General features: G+C 59.3%; 1 protein-coding gene across 2 annotated transcripts in view; it reads right to left on the bottom strand.

Moving 5' to 3' along the window:
- Nucleotides 1–25,050, bottom strand: part of PGS1 (phosphatidylglycerophosphate synthase 1) — a 37,924-nt gene that overhangs the window by 4,613 nt on the left and 8,261 nt on the right. The window contains exons 2-9 of one of the 2 annotated variants that reach the window (XM_026484225.4): nt 23,057–23,246; nt 20,582–20,659; nt 18,772–18,871; nt 17,714–17,903; nt 16,837–17,015; nt 14,243–14,764; nt 5,302–5,450; nt 943–1,072 (exon numbers count right to left, since the gene is read on the bottom strand). In XM_026484225.4, the coding sequence (XP_026340010.2) occupies nt 953–1,072; nt 5,302–5,450; nt 14,243–14,764; nt 16,837–17,015; nt 17,714–17,903; nt 18,772–18,871; nt 20,582–20,659; nt 23,057–23,246 (1,528 nt within the window). In that variant the 3' untranslated portion in view covers nt 943–952. Of the gene's footprint in view, nt 1–342; nt 1,073–5,301; nt 5,451–14,242; nt 14,765–16,836; nt 17,016–17,713; nt 17,904–18,771; nt 18,872–20,581; nt 20,660–23,056; nt 23,247–25,050 lie in introns of those variants that run through there. The other variant, XM_048226673.2, reaches the window with a different exon arrangement.

The following is a 25,050-nucleotide window of genomic DNA, read 5'->3' on the forward strand; positions in this document are numbered from 1 at the left end:
TGGACCTTACCCAGAGCCTGGGCCACCGACACTGAGCATGCTCGGGGGGTGACGACGCTAAGGGGCTCTTGCTCCGGCTTCAGGTGTGACACTGGTGTGGCGTTTGGGGTGGGATTTTTACGAGACTTTGTATTTGGGGGGCTGGCAACATACCCATATTATCTAGAAATACAGACCAGTATGTAAACATCAGAAGAAACAGGTAAGAGAGTCGAAAGTGGCTGCTGGGGAGGTGAGAGGCAGGAGACGGCCGCACGGTGTCGGATTGCCGGCATCACCTTCCTCTCTGGGTCTACGTTATTTGAATCAAAGTAATGAAAGTATGGAGGAAAACTAAATGATGAGATTAAATACAATTTTGTTTTAATGAGAGAAGCCCGGCACCAGCACCCAAGGGAGCCGCTGCCGTGCAACCGTGCACCCCCTTCCCCGCACCTGAGCTGGCGGCCCAGCATCCCGCCCAGAGCCGGGCGACGGGTCCCCTCTGGAGCCACTGGGGGGGGGGGGGGTAGGGCCACCTCTACCAGCAGCCGCACCCTGCCCAACCTCCGGACGTCGGCACAGCCAAGCAGCAGCCCAGGTCAGCCTTGCTGGCATCCCCCTGTGGGCCACAGCCGGTGGCTCTGGGCGCCAAGTGGCAGCCTCCGTCCCTAGTGGCAGGCTCCTCCCAGTGGGCAGAACGTGTCCTGTCACCAAGCATCCCTCCTGCGCCCACCACCCCGGCCCCCCACTCGTGATGCCAGCCCGGGCCACGGTGCTAACATGAGGTGACAGGGCCACCCAATCTAGCTTCGGGCCTGGAAAACTTCGATGACGACCATGGTGACCCACGGGACAGAGCCCTTGGGCCCCGGCGAGAGGTCCCGGGAAGCCCCGAGGCGGAAGCCCCCACCCCCCCGCGCACACACACACACACACACACACGGCCTCGCAAGGCAGCACCTGTCCGTCCTCAGAAGAAGTTCTTAATCAGCGGCGTCACCAGCTTCACCCACAGCTTCACCTGCCGACTCGGCTGCTCAAAGGTGGCGGAGGACACCGCACCCGAGCGCAGGTAGAGCCGCTCCTGCTCCTGCGGGAGAGAACACACGGGCGTCAGCGTCTCCCGGGGCACCGGGCGGCCCCCGCGTCCCACGTGGAGCTGGCTCGGGCGCTGGGGGGCAGGGGTGCTGGGGCGCCAGGCAGGGGAGGCGGCCTGCGAGCCGCCCTGTCCAACCCGCCCTGGCGAGCAAGCTAAGGAGCCGGCGTCTCGACACCTTGAAGACCAACATGTGCGGAGTGGACGGCGTGCGGAGCCGGCGGAGGGCAGCGAGGCTCACCCCGCTAAATGAGCCCGTGCAACTCAAAGCCACGTTCTTGAAATGGGAGGGCTTCTCTTCTCTCGAGTTGGCAGAAAGTTGTTCTGTCATGCGGTGATCCCGAGCCGACGGAGGCCGGAGAGGGTCACGCCATCTTCCCAGAGAGCAGCTTGGCGACAGGTATCAAAGCTCCAAGGAGCTCCACTTGCAGGACTGCATCCCAAGAAAAAAGCTACGCGCTCGAGATTTCTGCGTCCTGCCACCTATCACAGCGACGCTTACGATGGGAGAGCTGGAGACCACCTCAATGTCCATGACAACGGATTAATAAACCCACACGACGAACGGGTGTGCGCCACAAGGTAATCACGCTCCAGAAGATGACACAGCGAACATAATGCTAACTTCATTAAAAAGACAAGTCCTGCCTTTCCACACACACAGAACGAGAGGGAATCCTCGGAGTGACTTCAGTGACGTCTCTGAAGGAGGGACAGGCGTCTTCCCATCTTTCTGAATTTTTACAATGAACGTTTATTTTATATTTAAAAACAAGTTTAAAAACACTCATATAAGCCTTCTCTTAAATTGTGCTTAGAATCTTCGAGAGGAAACACTTCCTTAAACAACACACCCTACAAGTCCCGTGTTTCCATTAATAAAGGATTTGACGAAGCGGCCGGAAGTGAGCCTACTGGTTCGCACCACTCAGGGCTGAGAGGGCGATCGCTCTCTGGATCTTGCAACCCTTCGTCCAGAAAATACCGACTACCCGCACCATCATGAGGACCCGACAGAACGGCCTCGAAGACGGGGCCCACTGTGGGCCCGGGAGCGCCAGACGGAGCGCTGGGATGACGCTGCTCGCACCGCCGGGGAGCTGGACGCGCTCCTCCCTGGGGGCAGGGACGACCCGACAGGAACGGGGGACAGAGGACCCGACAGGAAGCATCCACAGCTTTCCCATCCAGGGCTGGGCAGACCCAGGACCCCGACTTCACTTCTCCCGCACGGTTTTCAGGCTCACGCCCTCGCCACTCTGGCGGAGCCGGGTCCACACGGCCCTGCCGAGCTGAGCGGGCTCTCGGCTGCCAGCGGCGATGGCCCCGGTCCCCGGCTGGACGTGCCTGACGGAGCAGCCGCCGGCGGCCCGGGGGGCGGGCTTGCAGAAGGCTCCACAGACCCAGCCAGCTTTAGGCTTTCCAACGAATACTCAGCCAAGATTTCAGTTAAATTACCAGAAACACTTAAGGTTCCTCACAGACCCCACAACAGGGCTGGAGAAGGAAGTCAGCTGATCAAGGTTACAATGCTGTTCAAGGGAGTCTTTCTCGGGTCACAAGTGGTAAACCGTGTTCTCTGAACAAAACCAGGAAGCTTGCAGTTTTTATTGTGCATACTAGGTGAAGGGAGGGGCTTTGGACTCTGATAAAAATATCTCTCCATTCCTAGTGCCCAGTGCCATACGAACAGGGCCCTTCCCTGTATCTTCCCACGGAGAACAGGGAGCAGGGACACAGGCAGCTGGGGTTCTAGGGACTTTCTGGGCCGTGGGGATGTTGTGTGGCCGGGCAGTCCCAGGATCAGGCACTGTAGGGCCACCTGGCAGGAGCGGGGGCCTACAGTCCCAGCATCTAAGTATATAGGTGGAATTATCTAGAAACATGTTTCTGCATTTCAAAAGCACAGAAATCAGTGTGCCTCTGAAGAAAGGAAGAGCCGCGGCGGCGTGAACTGCCACCCTCCCACAATCTAAAGCCCCTGGGATTCAGGTTTGGGAAGAAAAGGAAACTATCCCAAATATGTCATTTGGGAAAACAGCTCCTGACCACAACCGGCCCAGCTTCTCTCCAGATCCAGGATGTGGGTTCAATCCCCTCATTCGGGAGGTCGGGCAGAGGGGCCAGCACCAGGACCCCAGGCACAGGCCTGGGGCACTTGCCCCCACAAATCAACCCAGATCCGTGGGGAACCAGGCCTGGCCTGAGGCCCAGCTTACACCCACAACTCTACTGACCCAGAGCAGGGGCTCCCAGACCGAGGCGTCTCTGCAACCGATCCAGAAGTCCCGCAGACCCCACCGGGGTGCGGCCCTGCCCCTCTTGCACCAGCGACTCCGCCTAGAGCCTCAGCTGTGAGGCTTCCTCATTTTCTGGAAGCCTCACGGTGCAAGAAACCTGCTGAGCGGCTCGGATTCCGCACTGGCCACCCAGAGCACAACCGCTGCCACTTCCTCTGGCCCCTGGTCGTGAAGGCCTTCCCGGCACCACGGCCCCACTGGGCCGCTGACAGGATTCCCAGACGGCAGAAGGCAGGTCCCAGGGACAAGGCAGTTACCGTGTCCTTGTCCAGCAACAAAGGCTCCCACAGTTTCGCAACAATCATTCCCAAACACTAGAGAATAAAAGCTTCGCAAAGTCAACAGCCGAGGCTTCTGAGGTCTGGCCCACAGCAGCGTTATCTGTGTTCCTGTGACTCAGGAGGGAAGCTGGCCCCCTCCATGGAAAGGCTTTGCTGTAAAGGTCACAGACTGAGGAGTGCCCAGCACCACCCCGCTCTCACACGCACGGCGTGGGGCTCGCGGCTCCCGAGTCCGGCCACCAAACACGCAGTCCCACAAAAGCGCTCACGAATTCTCAGCAACTTTGTTTTCCTCTAGTCAGAAAATAAAACATTCCACCACAGAAAGAGGGCTGAGATAGCTGCTGACCCTTTGGGAACCACCCTGCATCCCTGCCCCGGTGAGGAAATGGGGTTCTCCCCCTGCTTCTCTGGGCCATTAGCTAGTCAGCAGTACGGGGCTCAGGGTCTCCAACCCCAGCTCACAAAAAGGGCTGCTTTCCCCACTTCCAAGTGGCTGAGAACATGGGCCTGACCTGTGTCTTCCAAGGGGAGCAGGTGGGTCCTGGACCGGCCACCTGCGCCCGACGGCCAGTGCACCCCAATGGGCTAAGCCAGCCAGAGTGGGTTAGGCTTCCTCTGAGGCCCCAGCTCCGACGCTCAGGAGAACGCTTGCTTCTCCCCTTCACGGACAGACGACAGAAGAAAAGAAGCCCTATTACTACTGCAAACATGAGGACAACACCACAGAAACTCTAAGATGCTGGAACTCCCCAAGAAAAAAGCGACCTGCTTTGCCAATCGCCGTCCCCTGGCATTGGGTAAGGGACCAAGGTAGCCATGAGTTTCTGCCCGTCCTGCATATCACCCACCTCCAGACACCGCCAACACCCCACGAGGGAACCCTGCTGCTGGCTGGCACACCCGCAGACCCTCTGCACCGTCCCCTGCACGCTCAATCCCCACCCTCTGCACCGTCCCCTGCGCGCTCAATCCCCACCCTCTGCACCGTCCCCTGCGCGCTCAATCCCCAGCCAGTGCACTACCCAGGGGGACGATGCAGAGTGAGACAGAATCCAGGTGACGGGTGCACATGGACTCTATGGCTCAGAGACGGAGGCACGGGGCTGCCCATGCCCTTGAAATTACTCCGTTCTGCACAAAGCCCTCTGCACGGGCGCTCGGGCTGCTTCCGGAGGTCTGCCTCTTCTGTCTCTCCCGGCAGAGACACTGGTGCCTGAGTGCCCGTTCTGCCTACGTGGCCACCGTCCTGCAGAGCCTGCTGCCAGTGGCCCCGGGCCTGAGTGAGCCTGGCTCCTCCCCCACACCCCCGCGACGGCTGATGTGCACTCTTACAAGCAGCTGGGGTGTCCGGGTGAGAGAACCGCGCTCTCGCCCACACAGAGGGAGCTCCTGGGGCCGTGGGGCGGGGTTGGCTGCGGCGGCAGGAGGGCCAGGGGGCACGCGGCTTCTAAGGGCTGCCCCTCGGCGGGCTTCTCTCAGGACTGGCCTTCCGGCCACCAGCGGGCTTGTGAGGACCCGGGTTCTCTCTGCCACTGAAGACGATGGCGGGGACAGCTCTCAGGGGACCCGGTGACACAGGCAGGGCTGAGCACCCCGCTACCCCCCACCGACCCGGGCAATCCCACCTGTCCCGACCAACCTGGTGAAGCTGCTGCTGCAAGGCCCGGCTCTCCGTCACTATGGCGATCTGGGCCTCCAGGTCCCGGTGAACCGACCTGTACCCAAAATTAGGAGAGCCAATCAACGTGAGACAGGGCAGGCTGCTCCCTGCCAGGTACAGCCAGAGGCCTGCAGGGAAAAGGAAACGTGCAGACAGGAAATGAGCACAGCATCTGCCGAGAGCCTCTCCACGCTTCGTTCAACCTAAGAGAAAAGCAGCCCTGCTGGGAACAAGCGGTCAGGCAGGACGCGCTGTCCCCCGGGGTGCTGCTCAGAGGGCAGGGACCTGGGGCGGCCCACGTTCCCGGGAGGATGCCGTCTCCTCTCCTGCCCAAGCACGGCGAGAGGTGGGTCCTTCAGGGAGCCCCGGGAGGCCCACGCTCAGGTTCGGCGCTCACCACCCCGTGCTACCCACAGCCCCTCCTGCCATAAGCACCGAGGTGACAAAGTTCACACCTACTTCTCAGGAAAGACACCCCTGCTGTGCTAAGAAGGTGACCTAGGGAACAGCAATCCTCCTACCCAAGTCCGCAGGCATGGGGCTGTTCCACGGGGGCGGGGGGTACAAAGACTCTTGGTAAGTACAGCTTACTCCATTCTGCACCCCTTCCCACCCACGGACACACGCGATTCTCTGTCTCGGGCTCCCGACACATCACACCCAAAGGGACAACAGACATGAGTCCCTGCTAGGGGCTCAGGGACATCAAAACCAGACATGCGAAGTCCACCAGAGGCCAGTGGAAGAGAGAACCCAGAGGCCCTGTGAGTTTCTGTCCCACCCCAGAAAACACCATTTCCCCTCTTCTGCTAGGAAATGAGCCGGCTGACAGCACAGCCAGACAAAAAGCAGGGCACGGTATGAGCAGCCGTGGGGTACGGGTCCTGCCTCATCCCCCCGCATGCTGACACATTTGTCATGAAGGCTGCAGACTGTCTCAGAATCCTGAACTATCCCCTGAAACACGACAGGCTGGTGGGTCTGCGGTGCACCCCATCCCCCACAGTCCACCCCTCCCCCGAGTCCCATGGCCTGCCTGCACGGTCCAGTGCCTGTCACAACCACTTCTCCTGAAGAGACGACTCCCAAAACCTGACCTCCCCAGGACAGCTGCTACCCTAGACTTCCTTTCTCCCAGGGGAGCCCAGATCTGGATCTGGCATCTGTCTTTTCCTCCACGCCACACCCTCACTAGCACCAAGAACGTTCAGCCCAGAAAACCCAGCTACTGTCGGGTGCCGGGGTCGGCCCCAGCTCCTCTGCAAGGTCCCCCTGCTCCGGGCCGGCCTCCTCACGCCCTCCCACCGCTGCCGGCCTCTCCTCTGCCAGCGTGACCCTTTCTAAGAGCCCCCAGGCACGCATGACCATCACGAGCGAATCAACAATGTGTAGTACACACCGAGGAGCCTAAAATAGAAGGCCGTTTCCTAATTCTCACTCAGAGCGAGAGCATTTCCAAGAATACCTTGGGTAAGAGATGACGACGCTCTGCTGCCTGTTCCTGTAATGCGCTCGACCCCCCACGGGGCCACATCAAAGCCGCCTGCCTGCCCGTGTGTGTCGCTCCGGCAACTGTACCGCCCCGCGGGGCCACTGCCGTGTAGGCAACCGTGTGGTTCACCATATCTCATGTCGAGAGACTGGGGGTGTGCCGGCTGGCCCCTGGCACCGGTCCAGATGTCCAGCAGGTCTGGGCAGGACGGCGGAGCCTCGTGGCGGCAGTGGGGCAGGGCTGGCTCTCCTCCTTTGCTAGGCTCGGCCTCTCCGCAGAGCCTGAGGCCGGGGGGGGGGGGGGGGGGGGGGGGCTGGGGCCAGGGGCGGGGGCAGACCTCCCGCAGCCTCAGAGCGCTCCACCTGCCACTGCTGTTCCGACTCGTGTGACGTCACAATCAGAAAGACTCAAAAGCACGGGGGACGCTCCGCGCTCCTCACGCAGCTGGCTCTCCAGAGTCGGCTCAGACAAGGACAGAGCGCGAGCAGCAGGAAGGACCGGCACCCACGTGGCTGACATGGGCTATAGCTGCCGTCAATCATGCCACCCTCGGTGCATCCGTGCAAGGCTCCTGGACCACAGGAGCTGCGCAAGACTGAAAGGACCTGGTCCTATGCGTATTTTTTATTTCTGAAATCTGCTTAGATCTCTTCCTCACAAGGCAACCTAGGGGCCAGCCACGAGAGGCAGGCGGCCCGGCCCCAGCCCACGCCAACAGCTCCTCGGCCCCACCACTGCTTCCCAGCCTGCTTTTGCTACTGACCACTAAAGAGCTTTTTTAGACCTGTTTTTCCTAATCGCCAGCCCTGAAGGAAATCTTGCTCTCACAGACACATGTCTGTGTGCTGCACGTACCTGGGATTGACATGTAGTGAGACAAGAGCTTTTCAGCACCCACCCGCCACAATCACGTCACTGGGAAGGCACGACAGACGGCTGTCTTCTTTCGGCTTTCGGTCCCTGGCCCAGGCTGGCCTCGGGAGAGCATGTCCAAGTGATGGGCAGTACGCATTTTGAACCTACTGGCCACCTTGGTGAGGCCTGTAACTGCCCCACTGCTTCCCCTGTAGACCCATGTGGACTGTGATCTTTCTCCATCCAAAAGGACATAAAGACCACAGATGTTGAGGCCACGTGGTGCCTGTGCCCCAGGAGCTCAAGATGCCACCCCACGAACAGCCGGCCCTTCTGGGTACGAGCTCCCCGAAGGTGGACATTTCTGCTGCTGGGCTAGGCCCGGAGGACAGCCAGGAAACTTCCACTCAGGGAGGGACTCGCGAGGGGGCACCCCTTGCTCGGGGGCTGAGCGCACTGGCAGGGTGAGGGGCAGGGCGGGGGCTCCTGCACTTCCCGGCAGGGCCACAAGCCCGTTATCAAGCCCAGGGCCTGACCTTTGTGCCCAACGCCTCTACCATCTAGGACCCGCCAGACTGGGAGAGACTCAGCTGCTCGAGAGACAGCACAGGAGGGGACTGGCCAAGGGGATGGGCCGTGGACAGTCCTCAGCCCCAGAGGGAGCATGGAGACACAGACAACCGGACTGAGTCCCAAGCCTTCTGCAGGCTCCCCGCTCCGCAAGGAGAGCCCTCGCTGCCTGCCCCGGGCCACCTCTTGTGCTCTGCCTACAGCCCCTCCTCCGTGCGGTCCCAGCACCAGGCTGCAGGGTAAATCAGGTGGCCCAAGGGCTCCCACAGAGCTCCCTCACCAGTCCTCTGAGCTTTTCCCGCATCCCGGCCACCTGCCGGCCTCACTCCCTCCCGACCTGCCCCCCTCACTCCTCCTGTCTAGCATGGTCTTGGGGCCTCACGTTCCTGGGCCCCCCACATGGACCCTCCAGCCAGAGTCCGTGCTCAGCGAGTGTCCCCTCCGCAGAGAGGTCTTCCCGAGCCCCCAGTCTAACAGACCCCCGTCGACCCAGACTCCTCCTCCTGCTCTGGACTTCTACTTGAATAGACTCATCCATCTGCTTCCTGTTAAACGAAACAGACACCTGGGGAGGGCAGCGGCTTGTCTGGCCCCCAGTGACTGGTTCCGAATGCCCTGAACTCTACCTGGCACACGGCAGGCGCTAAATACTTGTTCCAACAAAGTAAGTGTGGCTAACGGTGCGTCTTCCAACACGCGATGACGAACTCAAGTACAAAAAGCTCTGAGTTCTAAAGCAGGAGTTCATGACTGTTTCTGGTGAGAGGACTTCCCTGAGGCTCTCTCCAAGAAAACGTCAACTCATGCCCCCTCCTTCACTTCCGCCACGATATTCTCCAATAAATTCCTGAGGACCCTCAGACCCCTATAAAAATACAAGGGGACAGGAGACACCACAGTCCCGACCTTGGAGGACTAAGCACTTGCCTGTTACACTCCCGGCCACTCACAGAGGCCGGGAGGCCCGGAGGCCGGGCCTGCCAGCTCCCCAGCAGAGCAGTCGGTGCGGCCCTGGCCCAGCGCACACCTGCTGGCGCCCGGGGGAGGCACGCGCACCCCGGACACACAGGGTGGAGCTGCCCCAGCTCGCACTGCAAGCTCACCTTTGGGCACTATGCCAAGCCGCCTGTCGGGAAAGCAGTAAAAATAGTGACAATTCTCACAATCATTAACAGATTCCTCTGTCAGCAGGAGCCAGAAATCTCTTAATCCAGTGGCCTGCCCCACCCTGGCCACACACATTGTGCTGTTAGCTCTCGGTACTGCACTCAAATGAAATGCAAGTTGACACCTCAAAGCTCATTTTCTGATCCTCCCCCGAGACGTCCCCCAGCGTGGACGTGGCCCCTGCCCAAAGGGGCTGCGTGCCTCTTGCTCCCAGCCGGAAGTCCCGCCACGGCACCGGGCACAGCTCAGGGCCACTCCTCTCCAGGGAGCAGGAGACGTGAGAACCAGGCCCAAAAGACATCTGTCATCCTCACTCACGCTCCCCTGGGGCTGTTGCCTCCCCAAGACCTAGAGAGGTTAGTTCGTTGGCACGTGACAGACACAGTGCTCACAACCAGCTGACAGCCATTGTGCACCTGGCCCCCAGACCCCGCTGTCCACTAGGACCAGGTTCAAAAGGGGAATCCCTGCAGCAACCGAGATGTCCCTCAGTAGGTGGACGGATGAATGAACTGGTCCGTCCAGAAAAGGGGATGCTATTCAGCACTAAAAGGAAAGAGCTGTCAAGCCGTGAAAAGCTGGAAGGTTTAAGGACCTTAAACACGCGGCACCTGGGTGGCTCAGTCAGTTAAGCAGCTGACTCCTGCTTTGGGATCAGGTCATGAGCTTGGGATCATGGGATGGAGCCCTGCATCAGGCTCCATGCTCAGCACAGAATCTGCTTGTCCCTCCCTCTCCCCCTCTGCTCCTCCCCCCCCCAAATAAATAAAATCTTTAAAAAAAAAAAACTTAAACGCCCATTAGTAGCCTAACAAGCCAGTCTGAAAATGCTACAGACTGTACGAGTCCAACTGCATGACATTCTGGGAAAGGTGAAAATAGGGAGATAGTGAAGGGACTGTCAGAATCTGGCCGGGGGGGGGGGGGGGACACGGATGGGAAGCACAGAGGATGTTCAGGGCAGTTAAAGTGTCTGTGTGACACCGTGATGACAGATCCATGTCCTCACCTACAGGAGCCCATGAGCGCACAACAGCAGGATGACCCCAGATACGAAGTGTGGACTCTGGGGGACGAGAGCATGTCAGTGTCGAGCGCGCTCCGCTGCGGGATGCCGACAGTGGGGAGCCTGCGCGTGAGCAGGGCAGGGTGTACGGCAAATCCCTGTACCTTCTCCTCAACGTTGCCCTGAACCCAAACTGCTCTCTAGAAATGAAGTCTTCACAAATAAGTATACATTTTCACTTAAGAGGCTAAACTACAAGAGCTGTGACGTGCTGTGCTGGGCACCGAATGCCTGCAAAACAAATGAAACCACAGACGGAAAAAAAAATATGGACAGACACCCAGCGCCAATTCAGGTGACCGTCCTGCAGCGTCCGGATGCTTCCAGCCCGCAGAGCCTCACCGCACCCCACCTGCGGGGGAAGGAGCAAGGGCCAGGCCACAGGAAACCACCCAGGCACAAATCTGAGGGGCTGCCGGCAGACTCATGTCTATCTCAGACCCCCAGCTGCCCCTCCAGAGGTCAAGGGCTGCAGCTAAGACCACCACCTTCAACAGTGTCCTTCAGGGATCCACGGGGCGGGGGGGGCGGGAGTGGCGGATAAACCACAGGTGACAAGGACACCTCTCCTCGCCAAGAGCTTACAAGGCCCCCCGGGACCATTCACCAGCCGCCCACCTGCGGCCCATGAGCCTCGGGGCCCCGGGTGTTCCAGCGCCCACCCCACGGCCCCCGGGACACCTCTCTCTCGGCCACTTCACAGAAACCCCAAGAGAATGCGGGTCAGGTCACCGCAGTCTCCTGAGGGCGAATCCGTGCCATCACCCCATGGCACACAGGGGTTGGACCGGATCCCTCCACGTTCACCAAAGGTAAATTTGGGCCGAGAACCAGGCTTTTAAGAGTCCATGTCTGGTGGCCTCTCCAGCACATCACACGCACACAGGCCCCCTCAGCATCCCGAATAGGTGGCCTTTGCAAAAACCCAAAGAAAACTGAACAGACCGCGTTGCAAAAGCCTCTAGAGTACATGCCTTTAAATAGTGGAAGGTTTTTCTGGCACTTTGAAGTAACATTAAAATGACAAATACTCAAGTCCAGCAAAGGATGCCCGTGAGACAGGCCTCTACTCGGCAGCCCCCCGAACAGAAGAACCGCCTCCACAGCACTCAGCTCCCACAGTCCTCACAGTCCTCCCAATGAGGCGTCTGAGCCACGGCTTGCCCCCCCCCCCCCCCCCCGCCGCCAACGAGCCAGAAAGGACTCGTCCTTGGAACCTCCTGCCATCGGACTGGCGCTTGCGGACCACACGGCTCCGTGACTTCCGTGAGGAGGATGCCCCCCGCCAAGCGGGTCAGCTTCCTGGGGGCGGGGCCCACACAGTGTCCCTGCATCCCTTCACTCCCAGGGCCACCGGCAGGCTCGACACCGAGGCCCTCCCTGCCTGACTGGGGGAGGGGTGCACAGTACTTCTGGAGCCACAAGGATGTGGACGCCGCGGACAGGGGACCCTGGCTCGCTCTCCTCACCAGGGGCTTAAGGGAGCAGTGGGAGCCGAGTAGAGCCAGGCCTGTGCTGGGGGAGCGTGGGAAGGCCACCAGGGTATCGGCTACTCCGCCATCAGCAGGAGCAAACAGACACACCACCTAGACCCAGAAGGGGCCCCGTAGAGAGCACAGTCAGCAAGTCCCACCGCCCACGCCAGCCACCACCTGGGCGGCCTGCTCCTCTCCCAGGCTGCTCTGCAGAGAATGGGCATCCAGGAACCAACCAGAAAGGGGCGCCTGGGTGGCTCAGTCGGTCGGGCGTCTGCCTTCAGCTCAGGTCATGATCCCGAGGGTCTTGGGATCGAGCCCCGCAGTGGGTTCCTTGCTCAGCGGGGAGCCTGCTGCCCCCCCTGCCTGTGTGTATATGCGCTCTCCCTCTGACAAATAAATAAAATCTTAAAAAAAAAAAAAAGGAATGAATCAGAAAAGGGGGCCAACTTAAGGACCCCCCCCCCCACCTATCGATCACAATGACAGGAAAGAACCCTGGCCGCTGACTTTAGCACTGACTGGCCTCTGACTCCTGGCCCCTCTGCTCACATACCCCAAACCCCATTCCCTCTTTTCTCACACACACACAGGCACACGCGCCCTGGGATTCCCGGCCTTCCCCATGATTCCAGTGCTCCCGGAGTACAAGGCCCCACCCGGGGCGGGGCAGAAGCACGCCCGTCCGGGAATAGGTGAGCCGCACTGGAAGAGCCGGTTGGGTGTTTCTGTTTCAACGGTAATGGGGGGGGGGTTGTCACTGCTCGCTTATCAGGACCGCCCGCTTCAGGGAAATAACCCACGGCCCAATCAGAACCGTCAGGCCAGGTTGAGCTGGGGGGCCCCTAGTGCCACAGGACAGGTGAGGAGGGAGCGCTCTCTAGGCACCCTCTGCACAGCTCCCTAGCACACACGTCCCCTCCAAAGAACAAAGCTGCTCCCGACTTCCAGCTCGGTCTTCAATGCCCCACGCCTAGGCACCTCCGCTATTCTCACAAGGAACAAAACCAATCCTAAAATACTTTCCACACCTCCTCACTGGCTAACCCTACCCACCCTGACCACCCGCCTGGCTCGGCCCCACAGCACAATGAAATAGTTCACTTCCCGCACCCAACAATGCCACCTGCCCAGGCAGCGGGCCTCCCGGCAGGAAGCACAAACCACCCCAGAGGCCAGAAGCTGTGACGGGGATTCTTAAGGCATCAGAAACTCCTGGGGAGCGTTTGTTTGTTTGTTTTTAAATACCGAGTTGGATTTGTCCCCGGAGAGCTGGATTGCCGAGATCTAGGGCAATCTGGGCTTCAGTATTTCCTTCAACGCATCCCCAGGTGAAAACCGCTGATGTAAGAAAAAGAGTTCCACCCACACGATGCTCCCAGAATGACCTCAAATCTAAACAACGCAGACGCTGTGTGCGGCCCGGGCTCCCAGGCAGAGACCAGAGCCCAAGATCCCAGCGCCCCCTCCTCCGTCGGCCCTCCCGCAAGACTCCGGGACCAGCCCAGGAGCAAAACAGGCCTGTGACCGCCAAAGAGAAGCCAGAAAACCACACACACCACTTGTGGCCGGGGGCTCTCTCATCGGTCACTCTTCTTCAGACACAGGACTAAGGAGCTCGGTCGCGTGGCCCCTGGAGCATCGGAAGGAGTGACTCACCCCAGAGGCAGGTGCCCTCGAAACAGCAAGCAGCGGCGGGGATCATCCCTCTGCTCAGCACAAGGTTTTAAACCACTTATCCCCGTCTCCGACCACGGACCTGGGATTACGGCACGTGCGCACTGCCCCGGGATCGCACGCCAGTGCCTACAGGGGCTCGGAATCCGCACACAGTTCAGCCCGTGACCCACGTGCGGGCAGTGCCGTGCGGCCCAGAATGGAAAGGACATGGCCTCAACTTCCTCAGCTATGAAAAAAAGCGGAGGATTCACATAGAGGTAAAAGAACCACAGTGGGGAGGGAAAGACTGAAAAACCGGGCTGTTTAATACCAAATAAATCATCCCTATCGCACCCTCTGTCCCTGAGAAGGGCACGGCCAGGGCGGGAGAAACCGCCGACCAGGGAGGGCGACGGCACACGCCGCCCGCCCCCCGGAGAAGTTCTGTGCGCACATTATGACAGCCACCCAGTCACCCGTGTCACGCTCTGGGAGCGTCAGAGGGAGAACTCTGTACAACTGCATCTCAGTGGCAGGGGTGGCACCCGCACGGCTGCGGGGAGGACGAGAGAGGAGGAGGACCCGGCGCTAACGAGGGAGCACGCCGCCCCCGAGCCCCGGCTGGCCGCCACATACCTTTGGCGTGGAACGTCCAGCCCCGCCGCCAGTACTCCTGCAGCCGGACCCGCTCCTGCTGCCCCAGGCTGCACACCGCACGGTAGAACTGCCGCTCGATGTGCACGTAGGCGGCCGGGATGGCCCCCGCCACCCCCTTGGCCCCGAAGAAGCCGTTCACCTCCGGGGAGGCCAGCAGGATCTGGTACTCGGCCCGTGTGCCCAAGACCAGGTCCATGTAGGCCTGGGTCAGGTTGAAGTAGCCGGTGGTGAGGTAGACCTTGGCGCCTCGCTCCGCCTCTGTCAGCAGGGTCTCGGTGACAATCTCGTCAATCTGGATCTCAAAGGGCTTCATCTGGATCAGTGGGTAAATCCAGGTATCGGGGGCCAGCCTCCGGTCTCCAGCAGCTGCCGCGTCCTCCTGAGTCAAAAGGGAGTCGCCGTGAAAGGTCTGGGCGTGCAGCACTTGCTGGCGGGCCCTGGCTGAGTTGATCACATCCATCACCCTCTTGTTGGCGGCCCTGCAGTAGGCAGCCCGGTCACCTGCAGGGACACACGGGAGGGCAGGGTGAAGGAGGAAAGTGGAGGCTCCGGACTCTTGCCTGCACGGGGACACGGTGCCAGACAGGCAAGTGCAGATGCCCCGGCTGACCATCTACAGACACGCTTCGATGGAGCACCGGGCCCAGGGCCCAAGCGAGGCTGCTCCGTGGGTATCGACGTCCAAGGAAAGGCCACGAAGAGCCTGCACCAGGGAACGTGAAAAGGCCTCTACCAGTTCCACTCATAAAAAGTTCATTTTTTTTTTTAAGATTTTAAGTCCTCTCCACATCCAACGTGGGGCTCGAACTCACAACCCCAAGATCAAGAGTTACATGCTCTACCGACTGAGCCAGCCAGACGCCCCTATAAAAAGTTCAAAAACAGGCCAGACGACTTGAGGACGACAGAAATCAAGGGAGTGGAACCTTGGGTTGCAGTGCCTGAGAGGGGACCGGAGGGGGCTTCTGGGAGCCGGCCCCCGATGCACGTGCATGTGAACCGCACACCCGAGGCTGGTGTTCAGGGCGCACTTCAGTGAGAAGGTTTAACGATAAAGGCACGTGTGAGTGTGAGCCACAAAGCACGGGCACAACCGTGGACTGAGCAACCTCCACGCGGTGGGACACTGGGAGTGGGGCCCCGAGGGGCAGTACGACGACAGGCAGGCTGGGGCCCTGTTGTGTCTACACAAGACCCTGGAGACAGGCAGCCGTCCAGGGACTGATGAGAAATGACCATAAATGCTATCAGCAGACAAGCCTGAACGCTAACAAGCCAGCATCCAACCTGAGAAGTGAGGACAAAACCAAAAGCACAGCGTGAGCAGGGAGTGGGTAACGAGCAGAAGTGCACAGAATGACAACGATGGGAGAACCGAGAATGTCCGAGCTGCCCAGAGCTGGCCCTCCGGGCAGCTGAGCAAACAGCAAGCCTCAGGGAAGGCTGAGCCAGGATCAAAGAGAAACAGGAGGACACACTCACGTGCTCACAGCCGGGGACAGGGGGAGGGATGGCCTGTGCAAACCCTCCCTCCCTGACAGCAGCACCCATGGGGGAGGTGGCAGCCCTCCAGCCCCTCTATGTCTCAGGCCGTCCTTCTGAGTGTCGCGAGTGTCCCCGACATCCGTTCACTCCTTCTGAATTGCCCTGGTCCCCTGAGCACATCTGCGCCTGCCCAGGCGCCCCTACCTGCCCCCTGAGCATGTTGACTCATGCTTCCCAGAACGTGGGGCCTACTTCTCTGCACATTCGAGCCTGGCCTGTAAAGTTAGACCAGGGTTTGACAAGTGTTTCTTTTATGGGCCAGAGATTAAGTATTTCGGGCTTCACGAACCAAAGGGCAAAATGGAGAATAATACATAGGCACTCATGTAACAAGAAAAAACAAATTTCCACAAATTTTTTTATTGATAAAAATTCAAAATAATGTAATAACTGAGCGTCCAGGCTAGCAGCAGGCAGGGCAGCCCCCCACCCCACCCCGTCACAGACTGGCTCCAGGGCCCGGGCTCCCCTGACGCCCAGGACGGGGGCTCTTCTCCTTATAAGGTCAGGGTCTGCCCCTCCCCGCAGTGCTGACACTGTTGCAAATTCAGCAGCAGGCCTTCCCAAAGGCCACCAGGAAGCCACAGGAATCACAGGAATGCAAATGCCCCCAGGAACACTAGCTGCCAGGGTTTGCCTGTTTCCAGGGAGCAGAGCTGAGGGCTCTCCCATTTCACTTTCCAGGCAGGAGGCCACAGACCTCAGCAGAGCTGAGAGCCACAGAGCCCCCACTGGGGAACCGGCCCTGGGGAGGGCCGTCAGTGAGCAGGCTGCTTCCTGGAAGTGCAGGGCTGGCCCCTGGCTTCCTCCCCCAGGCCCAGGCCGAAGCCCACACTCCCACCTTCCCTGGACCCACAGGGCATGACTGGTGGCCAGTGAGTCACCTCTGTCTGGCCTCAGAAACAAAAGCAGAATGAGGCTCTGCCACCCAAGTCCCGCCAGCCCGCAGTAAGGCTCCTAGAGGTGTGCTCCTCTCAGCCCTCACCCCACCCCCTGCAAGCTCAGGAGGGCAGCGGAGCGGGCCGTACCTTTGTAAGGGTGCACCATCCCCTCCACCGCGCGCACCGTGTCATCTCCCTGCAACTGCAGGGACACGTCCCCCACCGCATCCACCAGCTCCGTGAAGAAGTCTGCGATCTCGGCGCAGTCCTGCAAGAACACGTAGCGGTCCTGGCGGTTGGTGAAGTAGGAGTCGCTCAGGTTGGCGCTGCAGGGAGGAAAGAGGCGGGTGAGGACTCAGGCCGGAGAGGGTGCGACAGCGGGTGCCAGGAAACTAGCGTGACCAGGGCGGCGACAGACACGGGTCAGGACCCCACGGCAGCAGCCGACCCTAAGCGTGGCCACTCATGTAAGACGAGGCAAGAGTGGCATGAGGTGACACAAAGGAGGGAGCCACAGAGCGACGCCCCTGAGGCAACAATCAGCTGGAAAAAGAATGACACTCACAAAGCCAACTGCCCGCCGGGGCTCACCCCAGGGCCCGCGTTTCAGCATGAAAAGGACCCAGACTGCCATGGTGGTTCTGTGGTTTGTTTCTTCTGTGTTCCTGGCTCTGCCTGAGAAAGTCATTTGTCCTCTCTAGTCTCTCACGCACAAAGTGAGGAAAACACTACGTGGGTCTCCGCGAGGACGGCATGCGACAGCACACCCAGGTGTGTGTGGGTCCGAGCACCCAGGAAGTGCTCAAGAAGCCAGGGCTCCCTTCTGAGCACCCGGGGTGGGCTTCCAGCGGCCACGGCACATGTGGTGTCATGGATGACACTGAGGCAGTATGACAACTAGACTAGAAACGTATGGCCACGTCCTTGAAGACCTGAGGAGATGGACGTTCCTTCTCCGTGTTCCGCTAACTTCCGCCCCGGACGGTACTAAGGGGAGGTCCTTGACAGAAGGCAGCAGACTCACCCACTCAAGATGACGTTGTTGTCAAAGAGGTACACTTTCATGTGCTGCAGGCCGATCGTCTCATTGAAGCGCTCAGGGATCAGGAGCCGGAGAAGTCCACGGAGGTTAGGCGTGTGGAAGAGAGAGACGCGGACCTGTTCTGGAAACCTCTGTAACAGCGGGAGCAGCATTGTGCGGGAGTTCTTCCTACCTAAATACAGGGGTGAGCGAAAGAAAAAGGACAGGCGATTCACACCAGAAAGATACCAGCCTGCATGGGGAGGAACCGCCCACCGTGGGCCCACATTTGCCTGCGCTGTCCACCCAAATCGGCCAGAACCCCTGGCACCATCGTGAGCTGGAGGACCTCAGACCAAATTCTGCTCTGGACACGGACACATCTCAGAACAAGACTGGGCGTTCGGGGCAGCAGACATCTGTCATTTTAGTACCCAGCACCCATTCTCCCTCCTCCTGGGAATCACACCCCAAACCTCCTCCTAGGGGCACCACCCCACTCCACCCTTAGCGTTCCTACTCTGGGTAATGATGGCCCTACCCACCCCGAAAGCTCGCCCCAGCTCCACGGGAGGGCACCCAGGCCTAGACGGGGCCGGGCAGCACACGCAGAGCCCCAGTGCATGGCCCACGGCAGGTCAGTCAGGAGCTCTGGTCTGACCCTCAGGAAGCAGACTCTCTTCCGATGGACAAAATGTCATGGCCAGATGCGCCTGGGGCTGCCAGAGGTCACTACATGGAGCCTGAGAATAAAGCCAGCCCAAAAGGAGGGCCAGCAGCTGCGTCCTGGTGACAAGCCAGACCCCCAGATCATGACCCACCCAAAAAAGGTCAGTAATTGGAGTCGAAAACGGCCTCTCTTTTTGCCCAAGTTGTTTTTCCTTGGGCTTCCAGTCACTTGCTACAGAAGGAATGCTGATGGGCAACCAGGCAGTCTGCGCTGTCTTCAAACATCCTTGCTTTTGCTGGGGGGGGGGGGGGGGGTGCGCAAAAGCGTAACTCCTGAACAAGGGCTCTGAAAGAGGAAGCGTCAGGGCAGGCAGGGAGTGTGCCAGACCCACCTCTTGAGCCCCGTGTGAAGTCCAAGAGGATAGACACCTTGAGGTCTGAAGGGAACTTGGCTTGGAGTGACTTTTCCAGAGTGCTTTCCAGGCAATCTACCTATCAAGGAAAGAACCCCAAAAGAACAGAAGTATAAGATCCAAAAACACGATTATGTATTAAAAGAACAGATCAAGGGGCGCCTGGGTGGCTCAGTCAGTTAAGCATCTGACTCTTGGTTGTCGGCTCAGGTCTTGATCTCAGGGTTGTGCGTTCAAGCCCTACATCAGGTTCCATGCTGGGTGTGGAGCCTACTTTAAAAAAAAAAAAAAAACTTGCCAGGTAACGCGCCCCGACCCCCACCACATCCTCTTGGAACACACACATGCACTGAAGAGCTCAAGAGTCAACACCATGAGACTTCTTCAGGAGACCAGTAACAGTAACCAGAAGGTGCCGCTGGCACCCTCGTCCAGCCAGGCTTCTCAAGAAGAGAGTGTCTGTGGGTCAGAGATACGTTGCCCAAGCAGTCTGGACCTTGCCGCTCTTGGAAAGGCTCTCTAAGACACCAGCTCTCGCACGTTTCAACAGACAATCCCCACAGACACACAGCAAACAGTGCCTACACACGGACAGCACTCGGCAAATATTTGCTGACCCAATGAATCCGAGACACAACCTGCCCACTGGCCGCTCTCCATGGACATGACATTCTTCTCCCAGAAGAACAAACAGGCTTCCCGAGCTTGCAGCTAGAAGCATGTCCTGAAGACAGATGAAGACTTCCCTGCCTGGGAGGGAGAGGGGGGCACAGAAGTGCTTCTGCTGACCCACCGTCCCCCCATTCTCTGCACCCAGCCCCGGTATTTCCCAGCTCCTACCTGGGGGTTTCCAGACAAGGAGGAACCCAGAGGAAACACTGTGGCCACCAGGCCCATTTCACAGCCTCAGAGTGGAAAGCCATCCCAAGGAGACGACAAGACAAGAGAACGGTGTCGCACACTCACGAGGAGGCCGCCTACAGATGGCGGCGCAGAGCACGCAGGACCCCTGAGCAAACCGGCATGTGCGCTCCCTCCCATCCCGCCCGCTCGCGGCAGGCCACCGGCGCGGGATGCCCAGTCTAGGTGGGGCGGGTGGGCCACGTACCGGCACCTGGCCCCAGCCCAACCTTGCATCAGTCCACTTGTCTAGGACGGACTCAGAAAGTCTCTCCTGGGGCGCCTGGGTGGCGCAGTAGTTAAGCGTCTGCCTTCGGCTCAGGGCGTGATCCCAGCGTTCTGGGATCGAGTCCCACATCGGGCTCCTCCGCTAGGAGCCTGCTTCTTCCTCTCCCACTCCCCCTGCTTGTGTTCCCTCTCTCGCTGGCTGTCTCTCTCTGTCAAATAAATAAATAAAATCTTGAAAGAAAGAAAAGAAAGAAAGAAAGTCTCTCCTGCAAAGGGCTGGGCCTGGGGGGCGGACGGGCTCCGTCACAACACCCGTCCCGCCGCAGGGGCAGCTACCCCGTACGTTTGTGAGCGAGCACGGCTGCGCCATGACAAAGCGGACTTACAGACACAGAAATCCGAATTTCACATGCTCTCCCTGGGTCACAAACATTCTCTTCCTTTTGATTTTTTTCCAGTCATTTGAAAATGCAAAAACCATTCTTAACCCACGGGCCACACGAACACGGGCAGCGGGCCGCAGCCTCAGAGCCCCGGGCATGGCGCGCAGGGCGGGCGAGCAGCCCCACAGCGGCCCTCCTGCCGTGGCCCTCCTGCCGTGGCCCTCCTGCCATGGCCGGCACGCGGCTCGACCCCAGCCCCCCGGCACCTCGAACCTTACCAGCTCCTGCTCCAAAGGCCCGGTCCCCAGGTAGAGCGACGCCATCACCACCCGTCTCTTGGCCACGTTGATCTGGCCCTGAAAGAGGAGACACGGGTCACGGCCACGGCTTCCACAGCTCACTGAGATCTCCCACGGAACGCTCGGCACGACCTCCTGATATCGGAAGCCAGCCCCACGCTCCCGGAAACCGCCCAAGTAAGGCCTGCGACGCTAACGCGAACTACTCCGAGAGACATGACCTCACTGTACGAGACACGACGCAGCCATGGGAAGGGTGAAGGAGGTGTGACAGCGACCTGACACAACGCCCGCCACATCCTGCTGGGAGTGAAGCAGTCACTGCCCCGGGCTCAAAGCACAGCCGTGCACAGCCCGCAGGGGGTGTCCCGTGGGGCACGGGCAGGGCGCGAGAGAGCGGTCCCTGAGGGGCAGAGCGGAGGGGAGTGTGGGTGCCAACGCACGTGCCACTCTGCCCCCGTCCGTCCCTGCATGGCTGGGTTTCATAATGAGCGGGCACGCGTCTCCTCTGAAGCGCAGACAGGTCCCCAGGCCCAAGGACAGAACAGCCCAGCAGGCAAAGATGACTGTGTCACCTCAGTCCGCACAGAGTGCTCTCTCTAGACCTGCTGCAGCGTGGGCACCGATGACCCCCTCCGGAGCTCGAAGCACTCTGCCCTGGGGGTGGGGGGGCAGAAAGATGGGCAGCCCTGCCAAGGTCACACTCTGGAAGGAGAGCAGGGGGGCCAGGCCTGGCAGAAGGAGGGAGGCAGGAAGCAGGGCACACGCCTGCTTTCCGACCCACAGCCCACACGGCCTGCACAGGAGGGGCGCCCCGACCACAGGCACACACGAACACGCTGGCACAAAGCCTGCAGACCAGGAAAGCACAACAGAATGTCCCTAGTTCGCCGTCTCCTCTGTTTGGTTATTTGGGAAGCAGAGGCCTGAAGGGAACGCGAGGACACAGAGCGAACAGTGACCCCGGTACAGGTACCTCGGCTCAGGCACTGGAACGAGGGCTCGCCGGCCAGGCAGACGGCAGGCTGCACTCTCGTCTCAGGGAACAAGGCCGCTCTGTGGGCCCGGGAAAGACACATCCCGCTCCACGCAATCCCTGTGTGGGAATCTGCCCGCCCGGGACTCGATTCAAAGGGCAGGAGAGAAGGGCTTCCTCCCAGCCTGCTGCGCCAAGCCCCGGGGCCCTTCCTGTCCTCCACGGCCCCACCCAGGCAGGTGCGCAGCCAGGGGACGGCCACTCGGAGACTCAGCCAGTCCTTCACCCGGAGCTGACTAAAACACGAAGAACCGCCTCTGCAAAACCTGTTTCTTCAAGCCAAACAGAGAACCAAATAGGAGCAAAGAGCAAACCAGCTAAGTATCAGTTCTTCACAAAAAAGATGCACAGGACAGATGAGGAGCGCAGGGAAGAGCGGAGAGCACGTACACAGACACAGACACACAGACACACACACACACACACACGCACGCACGCAGAATGCGTTCTGGAAGGAGCCGGTCAGAAATAAAGCTGAGTGTGGACCTACAGAACAACAGGGCAAAAGGAGAATGTACAAGTATTCAAATCAAGTACAGTTCATTCTGCAGAAAAATTCATCTCTACACGTATTTCCTATTACCCACCACCATTCTGCCTGTCTGACCTCATCACACCTTAATTCTAACATCACTGCTAATGTGAACCCAGAGGGTTTATGTTAATAAAAATTAATCAGTTTCAAATTACTTATTCCAATTAGCGGTTTCACCTCGAGTAATAGATGGGCCACAAACACCTGAGTACTGAAAGCTCGACCCCTCAAATGCGAAGGTCAGCATCTCTACCAGGACAGAGAAGGCACAAACTTTAGACAAAGTCACAGGAAAGAACAGGGATCATAAGGCCTAAAACCAGGTGTCCAAATTTTCCAGTGATCCATAAAGCCTCCTCACCAACAAGAGAATTCCAGCCACTTCCTACACGTCAGTCTCATCCACGGCTCACAGCTGAGTCTTCACTCCCCGTACGCCCTGCCTACCAAGATGACACCACTGTGTTCTGGACATGTTTGCAGGGGAGGGCTCTGTCATGCCGTGACTACAGTAAGAAGGTTCCTTTTAGCCCCCGACATCGCTAGCAAGGACGCCCACACGCCCGCAATAACCTCCCTTCCGATGGAACCGACGGAATCCATCTGTTCGTAAGAGTCAAAATCCAGGACCTGCCCTTCACTGCCCACACGCTCTGAGCTACCCTACCTGAGACATCAGCCACGCGGGGGAGCCTCTGATGATGGCACAACTCAAGCATTTGTGAGGCTGAAAACCTAACAGGGAGAAGAACCCACAGCAAGAAGCCGAGCAGCCATCAGAAACCTCCAGAACAGAAGGCACTTCTGCTCAGGACTCACCCATCCTCACGCCCCCAAGCCTCCACTCAAGCGTCCACCCCTCTCTCCTACGGACACTACTTACCTTCATGAGCTCAAAAAACTCTGCCGGGGAAGAAAGCACCCTGACGTGGGAACTGGAGACCCCGAACTCGGGGACCAGGTTTCGGATCCACTGGAACCTGTGCACACCCTCCGGACACAGGCAGCAAGGAGGGGAGGTGACCTGAGGGACAGCTGGGGACAGCAGAGGAGCCAACAGCAGCCATGGTGACCTGGTTAGAGAGACACGCAAAGGGTCATACTTCTCAAACACTTCCTTGAAGTCCCTCTCAGCTACTGGGGGGGGGGGGGGCAGGAATTTTTTTTTTTTAACCAATTTCAGATTCTCTAGACCATTTTAAGTGAGCCCAAGCAAACTGCAAAAGGGCTTTTCCTTCAGCCGCTACTCGCTGAGCAACTTGAGAAGTGCCAATGCCTATGATAAACCCCAACTTGCAGTGGGCTCCAAACAGCTCCAAATTTAGAGCAGCCACAAGTAAACTCACAGAAACCACGCACGGTCAACACCAGGGCGCCCCACCAGCCAGCCTGCAGGAGCCGCTGATGGCTACCTGGAGCCAGGGCGAGTCTGGGAGGAGGGTGACCGCTGCAACCCAGGCCCCCAGCTGCAGGGCTGCGGAGATAAACGAAGCTTTTATTTAGGGAAGGACCCAGAAAACCGAAGTTTTCTCTTGAATACTCGGCTGTAGAGAGAAGAGCTGGAGCAGGAAGAGCCTGGGGGAGGGGGGCCATCTCGGTGGTGGCAAGAATTGCCCCTTCAGCCCTGGCCACGTCGGCCTCGGGGCTCACGCCACGTAAAGCTGCACCCCCGCCCCCACCGGCCGGCTCCACTCCACTGAGGCAGAGACAGCAGCAACCGAGGTCCTGCCCGTGAACCACACGTCTGCTGCCCGCCCCGTGGGGACGGGGAGGGGCAACAGACGCAGAGCCCCGCACAAGCCCGGCCCTACTCTCAACTCCAGCAACAGCAGCAGGAAAATCCTCTGCGGTGTGTGCCCTTCTACTGCAGCTCCGAGGGGGGCTCTGCGGAAAGGGCGCTTGCACACCCCAAGGCCTGAAGGGTCACAGATTCCAGGAAGATGACTTCATTCACTTGCCTCATGATAAAGCGCTGAATCTTCCCAGGGCCCGCAAACGTCCCTACACAGACGCCAGATGGCCCACAGCTGTGCTTCCCAGAAAGCCCACTGGTCTGTCCCAGCCGACTCACTGCCAAGAAAACTTTAGTCAACGGCTGGAAGGTAACGGCTCTCCAGATCCTGGGAAGTTAGGGACTGGCCTGGCGCCCCAAGGTGCAGAGTGGGGAGAGCGGCTACACTTTCTCGGTCTCAGACGGGGGGTGACCAGCTTGCTGAGGTTCTCTGGCTTCCAGGGGATGAGCTGCAGCTCACAAAGGAAAGGCTTAGATGCGTAAACTAGGGACTGCTGCCTCGATTTCCCAAACCGGAGGCCTTATTCCTGCTGTGCTCAAAGCTAACTTCCAGGAGGAGAGGGAAAGATCCTTTGGTCCAATGGAAAACCACGAGACAATGGGAAAGTCTGCACAACACTCTATCAATTTGAAGCCCCAGAGGGGGCCTAAAGTCTAATATTCATTAATTAAACATGGTCTGTTTGAGGTGGAAAACCCCACAGCAGCGCCACACCAACAGATCTCCCAGCCTCACGGCACTTAGCCTCTCTCAACCCGTATGAAAAAGAACCAGGGCGACCGCTAACGCCCCCCACCCCCGCCCTCCACCGCGCTGTCGGTCCTCGCATCCTTCCCCTGGGCCAGGAGATTCTGATCGGCTCCAAAAGGAAGCTTCAGAGACATCCTCGGCACACGGCGACCCAGAAAGGGCAAGTGCCGGCTCGGGCCACGACCCCAGGCCTCGTGTCAGCGCTGTTCCATCCTGTGGGGGGCACAAGCGAAGAGCAGCCCAGCCCCCCACACACCTGGCGGCCTCACAGGCTTACACACTTGAAACCATCCAAGAACGACGCAAGAGGAAAATGCCACCATGACCTAAAGGT

This window comes from Ursus arctos, unplaced genomic scaffold (genome assembly GCF_023065955.2).
Source record: "Ursus arctos isolate Adak ecotype North America unplaced genomic scaffold, UrsArc2.0 scaffold_24, whole genome shotgun sequence".
In the NCBI taxonomy this organism is placed as follows: domain Eukaryota; kingdom Metazoa; phylum Chordata; class Mammalia; order Carnivora; family Ursidae; genus Ursus; species Ursus arctos.